Below are 12,189 nucleotides of genomic sequence, written 5' to 3'. Positions count from 1 at the left end.
AACTCAACTTCAGCTGTGAACCTCTTTGACCATACACCAGCTGAACTTGCCTCCGGGCAGTTGAGCTGGGGTTTTCTCTCCTAAACTCACTGGTCAAGACCAGTTGAACTGGTCCTGAGGGGCAGTTCAGCTGGTCTCTGACCCCTCTGACCTCTGTTCTGCAGTCTGCCAGTCAGACTGGCAAACAGGTCGCCAGAGCTGTCAGGGGCGGTTCAACCGCCCCCCCCTGGGCGGTTCAACCGGTCTTGGTCAACTTGACCAGTCTGCAGGTCAGTCTGGCAGTCAGACTGGCAGACAGTCTGCCTGACCTGCCAGGGGAGGCTCAACCGCCCTAGGGGGAGGCTCAACCGCCCTCAGGCAGAAAATTCTGCCCAACGGCTAGTTTTGAGCTCCCACTATATATACTACCTCCTACCTCTCTCCCCAAAGTAGCGAGCACGATTTGAACTCCATTTCTAACCCAAGAAACACCTCCCTCTCTCTCACACACATCTCTTGCCTCTCCCATTTCAAATCTTTGGAGAGGAATCTTTGAGTGAGCTTGAGAGCTGCGGTTTTGTGCTTCATCTCTAAATCTCTCTTGCTCTTCTTCTTCATTCGAGCTTTGGTACTACATCGAGTTCTTTGTGGATTCATTACTCTTGGAGCTCCTAGCTCCTAGACGACTAGGTGTCTCTTGTGAGTCTCCAAATCTTGTGGAAGACCACAAGAAAGTTTGTATTACCCGCTCGTTTGAGCAAAGATTAGTGTGTGAGCTTGACCTTTGTGGTCGGCAAAGGGAGGATTAGGGTTGAAAGAGACCCGGCTCTTTGTGGGCGCCTCAACGAGGAAGTAGGGCACCTTGGTGGTGTGACCGAACCTCGGGATAAATCTTGTGTCTCTTGTGTTCTTGTTCATTGTGTTTGTTTGTGTTCTTCGTTCTCTCACCCTTCCGTGAAAGACTTGTTCATATCTTTTTGGTGTGTGGATGTTGAGAAGTGCCCTTCTCAGATCTACTACTTTGAACCCTGTGGATCATTTAGAACATCTCATTTCCAAAGTTAACTGGGTGAATTTCGAGATCAATTCAGTTTTATATCTCATTCTTTAGTTGAGCTCGTTCAAACCAGTTGCACCGGTTTTGACACCGGACGTTTTACCTAGTTTGTTTCTAGTTTTTGTTTAAAAAGTTTTAACTTGCCTATTCACCCCCCCTCTAGGCAACTTTCAATATGCATACAATATCCAGAACAGAAACTATAGAAATGAAGATTACAGGTCTGTCGAGGGAGGAGATTACAGATCTGTGAGTCTGTCGGAATAGAGCCTGCAGAAATTACAGAAACCCACTGGTGCTGGCTATAGAAGTAAAGGCTCACTGGTGCTGTCGGAATAGGCTAACTGGAGAACAGAAACTATAGAAATGAAGGCAAAATAATACGAGGCCAGCAAGGACCTGATAGAGACTCACCACTGGTGCTTGCTAGAAGTGAAGGCTCACTGGTGCTGTCGGAATAGGCTAACTGGAGAACAGAAACTACAGAAATGAAGGAAAAATAGTACGAGGTCGGCAAGGACCTGACAGAGGCTCACCACTGGTGCTGGCTAGAAGCCAAGGCTCGGAAGGGGAGATCGCACTGACCGGAGGTGCGAGATGGAGGAGGTGACAGTGGACGCGGGGGCAGCTAGAGCGCGACAGACGCATCCCCACTCGAAATCGTCCCTGTGCACATCGGCGTTGGTACAGCGCATGGGGAAGAGGACGAGAAAGACGGGAGATGGATGAGGGCAAGGTAGAGGACTCACTCGAGCTGCTTCTTCGATGGCGGAACGACGCGACGGTCTTCGATGGAGACGGGGAGGGCATCGAAGTCGAACCCTAGCCGCCTTTCTGACCTTTTCCGATGGTGGAGGGTGTGAATTGAGAGGAGGTCATATTTGCTGGGTTTGGAATTAGGTTGAAATGGCCAATTCAATTCCACGGACAGCCAAACAGACCAATTCTTGGAAAATGATTCAATTCACGCCAATTCTTGTTAGCCAAACAGCCTATCAGTAAAAAAAATTGAACCCCAGAAAGAGAAAAAAATCTTAAGAAAAACATCAATTTTTGAATGGAACAGACACCTGCTGCTAATATTCTTGTCTTTTTTTAAAGGCGCTTCAGCGCTTGCCATCCAGTGTGGCCACCAGATTTGAACCTAGGACATCAAAAAAAAAAAATCCTTTTTTCAAAGGCGCTTGGCATCCGTGCACTCGGCAAACACTCGGAAAAAAACTAAACTCCAAAGAATGGCAAAAAATTATAAAAAACAGCAATTTAAAAAAACTGAACCCAAAAATATCAAAAAATCCAAAAAATAGCAATTTTTAAATGGAACAGGCACGCTGCTAACATTTTTTTTGTCTTTTTAAAGGCGCTTCGCAGCCATAGGATTTTTTTTCCAAGGCGCTTGGCATTTTGTGCGTCCACAAGATTTGAGAACCCAAGAACCTCACGCTCGTGTGCATACTCCTGTACCACTGCATCACTCTATCACATGTGTCTATGTAACGTTTTTCTTCCCCACATATTATATCATCCCGAGTGTAAATTGACTATTTGATGTACTAAATGAATTTAAATAAAAAAGTTATCAACTACAAAGTTGTATAACTTTATTAGATATATAACTTTTATATTGGTAGTTTTTTATCCGAGCTCGTTTACAAAATTTAATATTTCAAATTTAAAACTTCAAACATATTTTTCTATGATAAAATGATTTCAAATCAAAAGGTTGTCAACTACATAGTTAAATAACGTTTCGATACCTACAACTTTCATTTTATTGGTTTTTCCATCCGATGTCATTTGGAAAAAAAAATCAGATTTTAAAATTCAATAATAGTTTTGCATGACACAATGATTTTAAATCAAAATGTTGTCAACTACAAATTTTCATAACGTTTCAAGACCTACAACTATCATTTCAGTAGTTTTTTCATCCGGGATCGTTAAAGGAAAAACAAAAATTTTAAATTTTAAATTCAAACATAGTTTTGTTGACAAAATGACTTCAAATCAAAAACTTTCCAACTACAAAACTCTATAACACCTCAAGATCTACAAAGTTTATTTTGGTTATTGGATCATTTGTTCATCCAACATAGTGGTCCTAACATTGTTCATAAATTTTATACATCTCTCTTTTAGTTTATGAAACTACAAGAGAGATATATAAGATTTGTGAACAAATTTACTTTTATTTTGTCACATGAAAAATTTACCAAAACAAAATTCACACATTTTGATGAGTTATCCAACTTTGTAGTTAAATACATTTTCAGTTGAATTAATTTACTGCTACAAAATTTGATATAAAAATTGACTTTGTCAAGTGTCAAAAAAACACTAGACAACGAATCTCTTTGTCAAGTGTCAAGAGGCATTCGACAAAGAAAATCTTTGTTTAGTGTCGGGAAAAAAAACACTCGACAAAATAACTCTTTATCGAGTATCTTTTTCAACACTTGATGCTCTTTGCCTAGTGCCAGTTCAGGACATTGGGTAAATAGAAATTTTGCCTAGTGTCTTTTTCGACACTCGGCAAAGTGTTTATTTTTTTTCTTTTTGCTCCCAAACTTTTTATGTTTTGTTCCTATAGTATCTAGAGCTACATGTTCAATTTCGGCACATTTCTTGAAGTGCTTGCTATATTTGGTAAATTTATTTCATTTAATTGAGTTTCTTCAGATAATTTAAATTTAAACCACAAGTCATTTGCATAATGGAAAATGAATAAAAATGGTATTCATGTTATTGAGTATAAGTTGAGGTCATTTGCAGTGGGAGCGCAACCAGGAGCTCTGCTCGCGTCGGCCATGGTGGCTCGGCGTCGGGGTGGAAGAAGAAAGCGAGGTCGAGAGTGAATGTGAGAGCGCGAGGCGAGAGCAGAGGGAGGCGAGAATGGTTGGGCGCTCGGTGAAGTGGAGCGGGCGCGGCTGATGGCTTGTCCACGCGCGCGGACAAAGTGCGACGTGGAGCAGGGCGCGGCGACCACGCGTCCAGGCGCGCGCCACCTGGCGGCTTCGTCCTGCCCGAGTTGCAGGCGCAGAGGACACAAAACGGGAGAACAAAACGTCTCTTGCTTCAGCCAAAATGCTCCCCTCTCTACCGGCTACAACTTTGATATAGGGGTTTGGGTGGTTTAGCTGCTAGATTTTGAATTACAAGCCTCCATACTTTGGTTTGTGAGCACTTCGCAAAACAATGGAAACTCGCTGTCTAACTGTGTCAAAATATGTCAAAAGAATTCAAAATCTCACCAACTTTTTTTACAGAATGAGCCCTAAGTAATTATCTATAACTTTTTTAATTGGAGCAATTATATTTGAAAATTATTTTTGTATGAACATGTTGGCGTTTAAAAAGAGGTACAATATTGGACTTAGAAAAATCAGGGTTGTTCCTATTTCTTTAACCCATTTCCCAAACTCTCATTTTTGGTTGTGCTTCATTTATTTTGAAATTTGAGTTCTTATAATTAGTAGTTTTAGGAGTCAAATACATACTTTTTAGGTTTTGGTACTTAATAGTATTTCACTCATTAAGCATAACATTCACTAAGCCACACATCACATATAGTTTAAGAAACTATCACCACATGAAATCAAGAGTTGAAAGATTAACCATAATCAACCTAAATTATCTAAGTGGGTTTACTCATTCACACAAGCACTGAATGATAATCTATTGCCATAGAACATATGCATCCTATTTGTTCAAACATGAGTTCACTTCACAACAAATAATGACAGCTCTAGATTCTAATGCAAGTAGTGAATGATTGATGATGCTCATGATAATGCTTTCATGATGCATACGCAATGTATGAGCATGCCTAACACCAGGGGTGTTACATAATGTCTCGATGTTTTACCGAGGTATCTAAGAGTCGTCGCTCCCCACTAGTCCTTGTTGGAGCACCAACGCTGCCACACAAGGATGTCCCTCCCCTTGATTCTTGTAAGGACCAAGTACTTTATACGAGTTGGTTCTTTACCTCTCTAGCATGATAAATTGCTCATAACCATGTATGATTTTGAGCTATGTCACCCACAAGTCTCTCCAAGTGAGCATGGAAATCACAATCTCCACAAGACTATATATGTGATGTTGATCACCAAGAGTAGCAAGCATAAACTCTCACTTGATCTAATCAAGGCCAATAAGAACAATGGTTGCACAATAGAGTATATGCACTGGTGAGGCTACTAATGAAGCATTTGTAAACTTTCAAGTCCCTCAGTTAGGAAAGTCTCTTACCCATGCTCTAATAGATTTCTTTAGCAATTGAATTGGGAAAGAGAGCTAGAGTGGATGCTTTGGAGGTGTGTTTATAACCCTCAACCGACCAATTAGTTGTTATAGTAACTATGAGAAAAATCGATATCTGATTATCAGATGACCAAGTGTCGAACCATTAACCTCGATTCGATCAGACACAATAGTAACAATAACCTCACTATGGCAGACATAACCGTTAGATTGTACTGCATGGAGCATAATGTTCGATGCCCCTCATTGGACTAATCTAACACTCATGAAACCTCCCTGGTCACTCTCTAGAGGGCATTTGATCGTAACCCACTGGTCTGATAGTTACCCTATTCACAGGTAGAACAACATCATGGTATGGTTACTTATGATTTGATCATGACTTAATGGTCTGGTAGAGCCCTTAGATTTTGGCATGAATACAACTTCAAGTAAAAGTTCAATAAAAATCAACATCATGGTCAGTTTGCTTACCTGGCAATTTATTGAAAAGCACATCTAAGAACTCATCTATAACTAAATCCTGGTTCTTGCAATCAATCTGATTCATTGTCGTTGTTAGTTGTCCTTGTACTGCAACATCAACATTAATCATGTCTTTGGTCGGTGTTGTTAGAACTACTAAGCTTTAACTACGCAAGATATCTAGTCAGTGTTGTATCAACCAATTCATAACTAGAACATGATCAATCCCATTTTTTCTAAATCAGTCCCATATCTAGAGAAACTCATCAATAAATTTTTAAAGAGTTTTTTTCATATTTCTTGGTAATTTAATTGTATGTAGCTCCCGGTGGTAGGGGAGGTGCATGGGTCTGGGCTCCGGGAGTGGTGGTCCTAGTATATGAGGTTCATAGTCACCTCCTATATCGGTATCCTTGAATGGGTGTTGATGGTAGTCGGGATATGTCCTTCCCTAGGTGTTGATAGACGCATAAGTATATAAATCTCCGAAATGACTCTATTTATATAAATCACCCGAACGACTCTATTTTCATTGTTTCTCCTCCCATCACATGTCATATACCTATCAAAACAAAACAAAAGATTCCAAGAAAACAAGTATATCTTTGTCTTTCACCACAACCTAATCTTTTTCAAATTAATCTAGACATATAATTTAAACTAAATAACTAACAAAACTAAAATTGTAAATAACGAAATAAAACTTTCATACAACGATCAAATTTATTTAGCGTGCTCCATGGTGAATAGCAGTGTCTCATATACTTTCTCTGTCTTAAAAGAAAATTCGTTTTAGATTAATCACATACTTATTAAGTAACATATGAATATAGGTCTATATTCATAATCATTTGAATTGATGTGGTCGGAAAAAAATGTGGGCTAAAAAGAACTATATTTTAGGACAGACGAATTTCATCTCCTCTGATCCTCTTCAGTCCACGGGCGCGTGTGCCGCGCGGCGAGTTTAAGAAAGCGCGCGCATGCAATTTGATCGAGCTGTTGCACATGGTTGCCGGCCGCGTGGCTCGCCGGACGGTCAGCTGCTTGAGCTGTACGTACATTGCGTGTTCCGCGCGCGCAGCAGCCTGCACTGCGCCGCACAGAGCGCAGAGGCATATGCTTCCTCTCTTCTCTGCCCGGGCGCCGCCGGCCGGCCGGGAGCTATATATAAATTGCAACACGCACCACCACCCGCAGCCATTGAAGCAAAGCTAGCATAAAGGATTGTATAGCTTGAGTCGTCGAGCGAAACAGCTAGCAAGGAATTCCGCAAGCAAGGATGAGTAAGCCGGCTGCGGCCCTAGTGATGTTGCTGGCGCTCGTCGCCGCCGGGCCGGCGGCGGGCGACGGGGGGAGCACCAGACTCGGCTGCTTCGTGGGTTGGTCCCCGCTCAAAACCGTGTCCTCCCTGCTCTGCCTGCTCCAGGGCTCCAGCACTTTTCCGAGCCCGAAGCCTGCGCCCACGGGGCAGGGCCTGAGCGTCGGTTACTACAACAAAAGCGGCAGCTGCCCTAAAGCGGAGCAGCTCGTGAGGGAAGCCGTGACGAGTGCCACCAACGGCGCAAACCGTGGCCTTAACGCGGGCCTCATCCGTCTCCACTTCCACGACGCCTTCGTTCGGGTAATAAAATAAAAATCGTCGTCGTCGTCGTCATGATCAGCAGCAGCTAGCAATAATAATAACACTCCATCGTCATCCATTCAGGGCTGCGATGCTTCCGTTCTCCTGGACAAGACCGCGTCGAACAACACCGACACGGAGAAGACAGGCCCACCCAACAAGGACAGCCTGCGCGGCTTCGAAGTGATCGACGCGGCCAAGGCGGCGGTGGAGAAAGAGTGCCCCGGCATCGTCTCGTGCGCCGACATCCTGGCCTTCGCCGCGCGCGACGCGTCCTACATCCTCAGCAACGAGAAGATCTACTACGAGGTGCCGGCCGGCCGCTACGACGGGCGCGAGTCCTTCGCCGACGAGACCGACCAGCTGCCCGGGCCGGGCTCCAGCGTCCAGGACCTCAAGAAGAGCTTCGCCGCCCAGGGGCTCAGCCTAGCGGACGCCGTCACGCTGTCGGGCGCGCACAGCATCGGCCTCGCCCGCTGCCTCTTCTTCAAAGACCGCCTGTCGGCCATGGACCCCGGATACGCTGCCACGCTGAATGCCACCTGCAACGCTGGCGGGGACAGCTACAAGGTGAACCAGGACTACAAGAGCCCCGACGTCCTGGACAACCAGTACTACAAGAACATCGACAAGTTCGTGCTCTTCGCGTCGGACGCTGCGCTCAAGTCCAGCGAGACGATTGACCAGGTGAATGCCAACGCCGGCGGTTATGGCAAGTGGGAGAAAGACTTCGGGGACGCCATGGTGAAGATGGGCAAGATCGGGGTCATCACCAGCCCCGGCTACGGTGCCGAGATCAGGAAGGTGTGCTCGCAGATCAACTACTAGCTCTAGACTCCTCCCGCGGTAATTATTGGCTGCGTCTACCTACTATAATCGACCTTAATGTGGCTTTAATTTATTGAGTTCCTCTCATAATGTAACCGCGTGTGTTCATTATTTTATTGTTCTACTATTTATCATATACTACATATATAACTCTTTTTACGCTAAATCTATATTAATATAAGTACGTATGCGACCAAAATTTGTGGATGATTTATTCATGGTTACTGAACCTGTCTCACACACCCTGTGTGCCAACCATCGAAGCGAGCGTGCATGGTCGTTTGCCGCACCATGCATGGCCGCTGTTGTAGTAGCAAAGATTAGACAACATCACAGATCGATTCAATGGAGAGAGGGAGATGAAGATTCAACGATCTATAGATCAACGCAAAACAAACCGACAGTTCAAGCCATAGGGCTATCGTGGACCACACACACTTGTCTTATAACCCGGCCTGTCATATATATCAAAGTACTCCTACTTGGCTTAGAGAACACATATAAACTCACGTAACATGGAAGGACACCATCTTACTTTGGTGCTGTGTAAAGCTTGACAACCTTTTTAAGGTCTATTCATTTGCTTAAATAAGGGATTACATGGAAAGTAAATTACAGTCCTATAATCATACACGTAAAGACTAGTTTCCAAATATGAGTAACACACCAAACTGAAAAGCAAACTTGGAATTCGCACCTAAGGTCAAACATGTAAAGGCTAATTTCCTAATACGAGTAACATACCAAAGTTAGCATCCAATGTATATTTTTCAACACTCCTCTTAAGCCTTTTTGGTACGAGCTTCCAACATCAATTTAACCAATCTTGAAGCGGATTTTCGAAAACTTTGCCTGGCAAAGTGGTTTCATCAAAACATCACGTAACCGATATTCGTTCTTGACTAACTTCACATTGATGAGATCACTATCTATAGAATCCTGAACTAAGTGATACCTTTGCTGCATATGCCCCTTGACTAAGCAACATATCAAACTCCCAATTGGCCCTTGCTCCACTTCTATGCCAATATAATAGTGAAGTAAGCCAAGATCGCTCATCCTGGGTATACCTGACATCTCTCCCTTGAATGCCTTGATGTCTTTGCAACTTGAGCCAGTGATCACCAGATCATCGACGTACACCCCAATTACTAGCTATGCATCATCGTTTAGCCTGGTGTAGACGGGTCTCTTTGATGGGTTCCACCTAAAGCTGAGTAACATCAGAGTGTCGTCGAGCTTCTCATTCTAGGCGTGTGGTGCTTGATGTAGTCCGTATGATGTCTTTTGCAACCTAAGCACCTTGTACTCCTTGTCAGTGATGACGAAACCAGTTGACTGCTCCATGTACACCTCCTATTGCAGGTCAAAATTCAAAAATGTTGACTTGATGTCCATCTAGTGCATCTACCGCCATTCCTCATTCATCACAAGAGCGATGAGTAGGCACACAAGACCAACCTAGCCACTAGCACAGACACATTATCATAGTTGATGCATTGTTGTTGTGTGTAGCCCTTAACCATGAGCCTTACCTTATGTTTACTCACCACCCCATGCTCGTCTCTCTTCACCTTGAACACCCATTTCACCCCTATCACATTGCGATAGGGTGGAAGGTCAGCAAGCTAGGTGGCAAGTGTCATTCTCTTTGACGTACTCAATTTCATCCATCATTGCATTTCTCCAGCTTGGTAGACACTCGATCTTTGCAAAAGAGAAGGCCTCATCCGAGCTTATCACATATAGTTCCTATGTCACTAGACCACATGCTGCAAAACCACGTGGTGTAGCTAAGTTGATGTTGTTGTTGATGTTGTGGAAATGGAGTGGGGCATCTTCATCGTGGCTAGCGTCTAGATTTTCATCGTCAATTCCATGTGGTGAGTCTAGTTCAGCATCGCTCACCTCACCAGGATGATCTTCAGCTTGTTCTCTGGTTGCCTCTACCATGCTAGTAGCCTAAATTGAGGTGATGTACTCCACCGTGAAGTAACCTCTACTACTCAGTTCACCTTCATCTATGTGAGTGCCCTAGTCCCACTGTGTCTTTTCGCTGAACACCACATCATGTTTTACATGAACACACTTTTTTATAGGGTTGTAGGTGCGGTAGGCATTGCACCCATGCTCATAGTCAGTGAAGATCACCTTGTATTCATGATCCTCGAGCTTTGATAGATGCGGCATCGTGTTCCACATGTAAACAATGCAATCGAATATGTGGAATTGATGTACAACTAAATTCTTCCTATGCCACACCTCGAACGAGTCATGCCATCCATGTTCTTCATCGAGCACCTATTCAACAAGTACAAATCAATGCATACAACCTCACCTTATAGCCACATCTAGAGAATCCTTTTGCCTTTCAGCATGTGTCAGGGACCGTGATTAGGGGTACCCCCGATGCTCCTTAACCTGGCTAGAAAACATCTTCAGAACAAACCGTAAAGACTGATAAGCACGGTTCAAGTTAAGGCCTCGTCTACAAAGGGACGCGATCTCGCCTCGCCCGAGCCCGGCCTCGGGCAGGAACAGTAGTCCCGAACGGATTCACGCCTCGCTCGAGGGCCTCCTCAGGCAGTGAGTGCACCCTTGGCTCGCCCGAAGTCCAGCTCGACCAAGCTTTGTCGTGCAGCGACCTCGACCAAATCACCTTACCAACCGACCGTATCGCATGCGCATTTAATGCGGGGATCGCCTAACACCTTATCCTGACACACGCACCTCGGTCGGCAAGGTCGAAGTGACCGCAGTCACTTTGCCCCTTTACTGATCGTTCTGACAGGGAAACAACACTATCCACCCCGTTCCGACTACTGTGCCAACCACCAGGGTAAAACTGAGTCACGATCTCCCCCGAGTTCAGCCTCGGGCGCAACAGGGAGCTCCGCCTCGCCCGACCTCAGGCCTCAGCCTCGGGAGGTCTCCGCCTTGCCCGACCCCAGGCCTCAACCTCAGCCTCGGCCTCGGGAGAAGGTCTCCGCCTTGCCCGACCCCAAGCCTCAGCCTCAGCCTCAGCCTCGGCCTCGGGAGGAGTCACATCCTCGCCCGACCTCGGCCTTGGCCTTAGGAGAAGTCTCCGCCTCGCCCGACCTCGGCCTCGGAGTCGACTACGCTACAGGGGATACATCATTACCCTACTGCTAGCTAGCCACCCCTTGCTACGAAGGAACAAGACCGGAGTCACATCAAACTACTCCGATAGCAGGTAATGATGGTTCCCCGCATGCGTCCATGACGTCGATGGTTCTCAGCTCCCTACGGAAGCAAGGAAACGTCAGCAGGATCCATGCCGCACCGCCAGCTGCGATTCTACAGGGCTCAAACACTTCTCCGACGGCCACGTTAGCACGTACACAGGGCTCAAGCACTTCTTCGCCGGCCACATTAGCACATAGCTACACCCCCATTGTACAGCTGGGCCATCTCCTTGTATCTATAAAAGGGGATGTCCAGGGCCTTCCTAAGGGGAGAAGAGAAGGAAAGAAGACGGAGAAAGGCAGGCAGAGGCAGGCAAAGTGGGAGAAACGCGGAGGAGGCTAACTCAGACAGCTCACCTCAGGGCCAGACCCACTCTCTCTCTATCTCTCTCTCTCTCTCGCAACGCTTGTAACCCCTACTACGAGCACCCCGATGTAAGATAATATAAGCCTCATCCTCCCTCTTGTGTTTCATCTTGCATCAACCCATCTGGGCAGAGACACGCAGCGACAAATTCACTAGTCGGTTGAGGGTCCTCGCGGGTCCAAAACGCCGACAGTTGGCGCGCCAGGTAGGGGCCTGCTGCGTGTTGACAAACACTTTCCCGTTGAGTTCCAGATGGGTAGCCTTCAGTAGCCTCTTCAGCCGGGGATGGTGCTCCGCTTTGGGACTCTCGAGTTCATGTCCCGCAACGGCAGCTACAACATGGTACTCCTCCCCTTGCAGCACGACAGCAACGACGGTCGTCGGCTCGCCCGGCAGCGGC

General features: G+C 45.6%; 1 protein-coding gene across 1 annotated transcript; it reads left to right on the top strand.

Moving 5' to 3' along the window:
• Positions 1-6,985: 6,985 nt before the first annotated feature.
• LOC100273989 (putative class III secretory plant peroxidase family protein) lies at positions 6,986-8,411 on the top strand. Its single transcript, NM_001148375.1, has 2 exons — positions 6,986-7,388; positions 7,473-8,411. Exons 1-2 carry the CDS (start codon positions 7,047-7,049, stop codon positions 8,214-8,216), a joined length of 1,086 nt encoding a protein of 361 aa, NP_001141847.1. The 5' UTR covers positions 6,986-7,046; the 3' UTR covers positions 8,217-8,411.
• Positions 8,412-12,189: the final 3,778 nt, after the last annotated feature.

The sequence above is a fragment of the Zea mays genome, chromosome 7, assembly GCF_902167145.1.
Source record: "Zea mays cultivar B73 chromosome 7, Zm-B73-REFERENCE-NAM-5.0, whole genome shotgun sequence".
In the NCBI taxonomy this organism is placed as follows: domain Eukaryota; kingdom Viridiplantae; phylum Streptophyta; class Magnoliopsida; order Poales; family Poaceae; genus Zea; species Zea mays.
The sequence above is the reverse complement of the archived record's forward strand: the minus strand, read 5'-3'. Positions and strand labels throughout refer to the sequence as shown.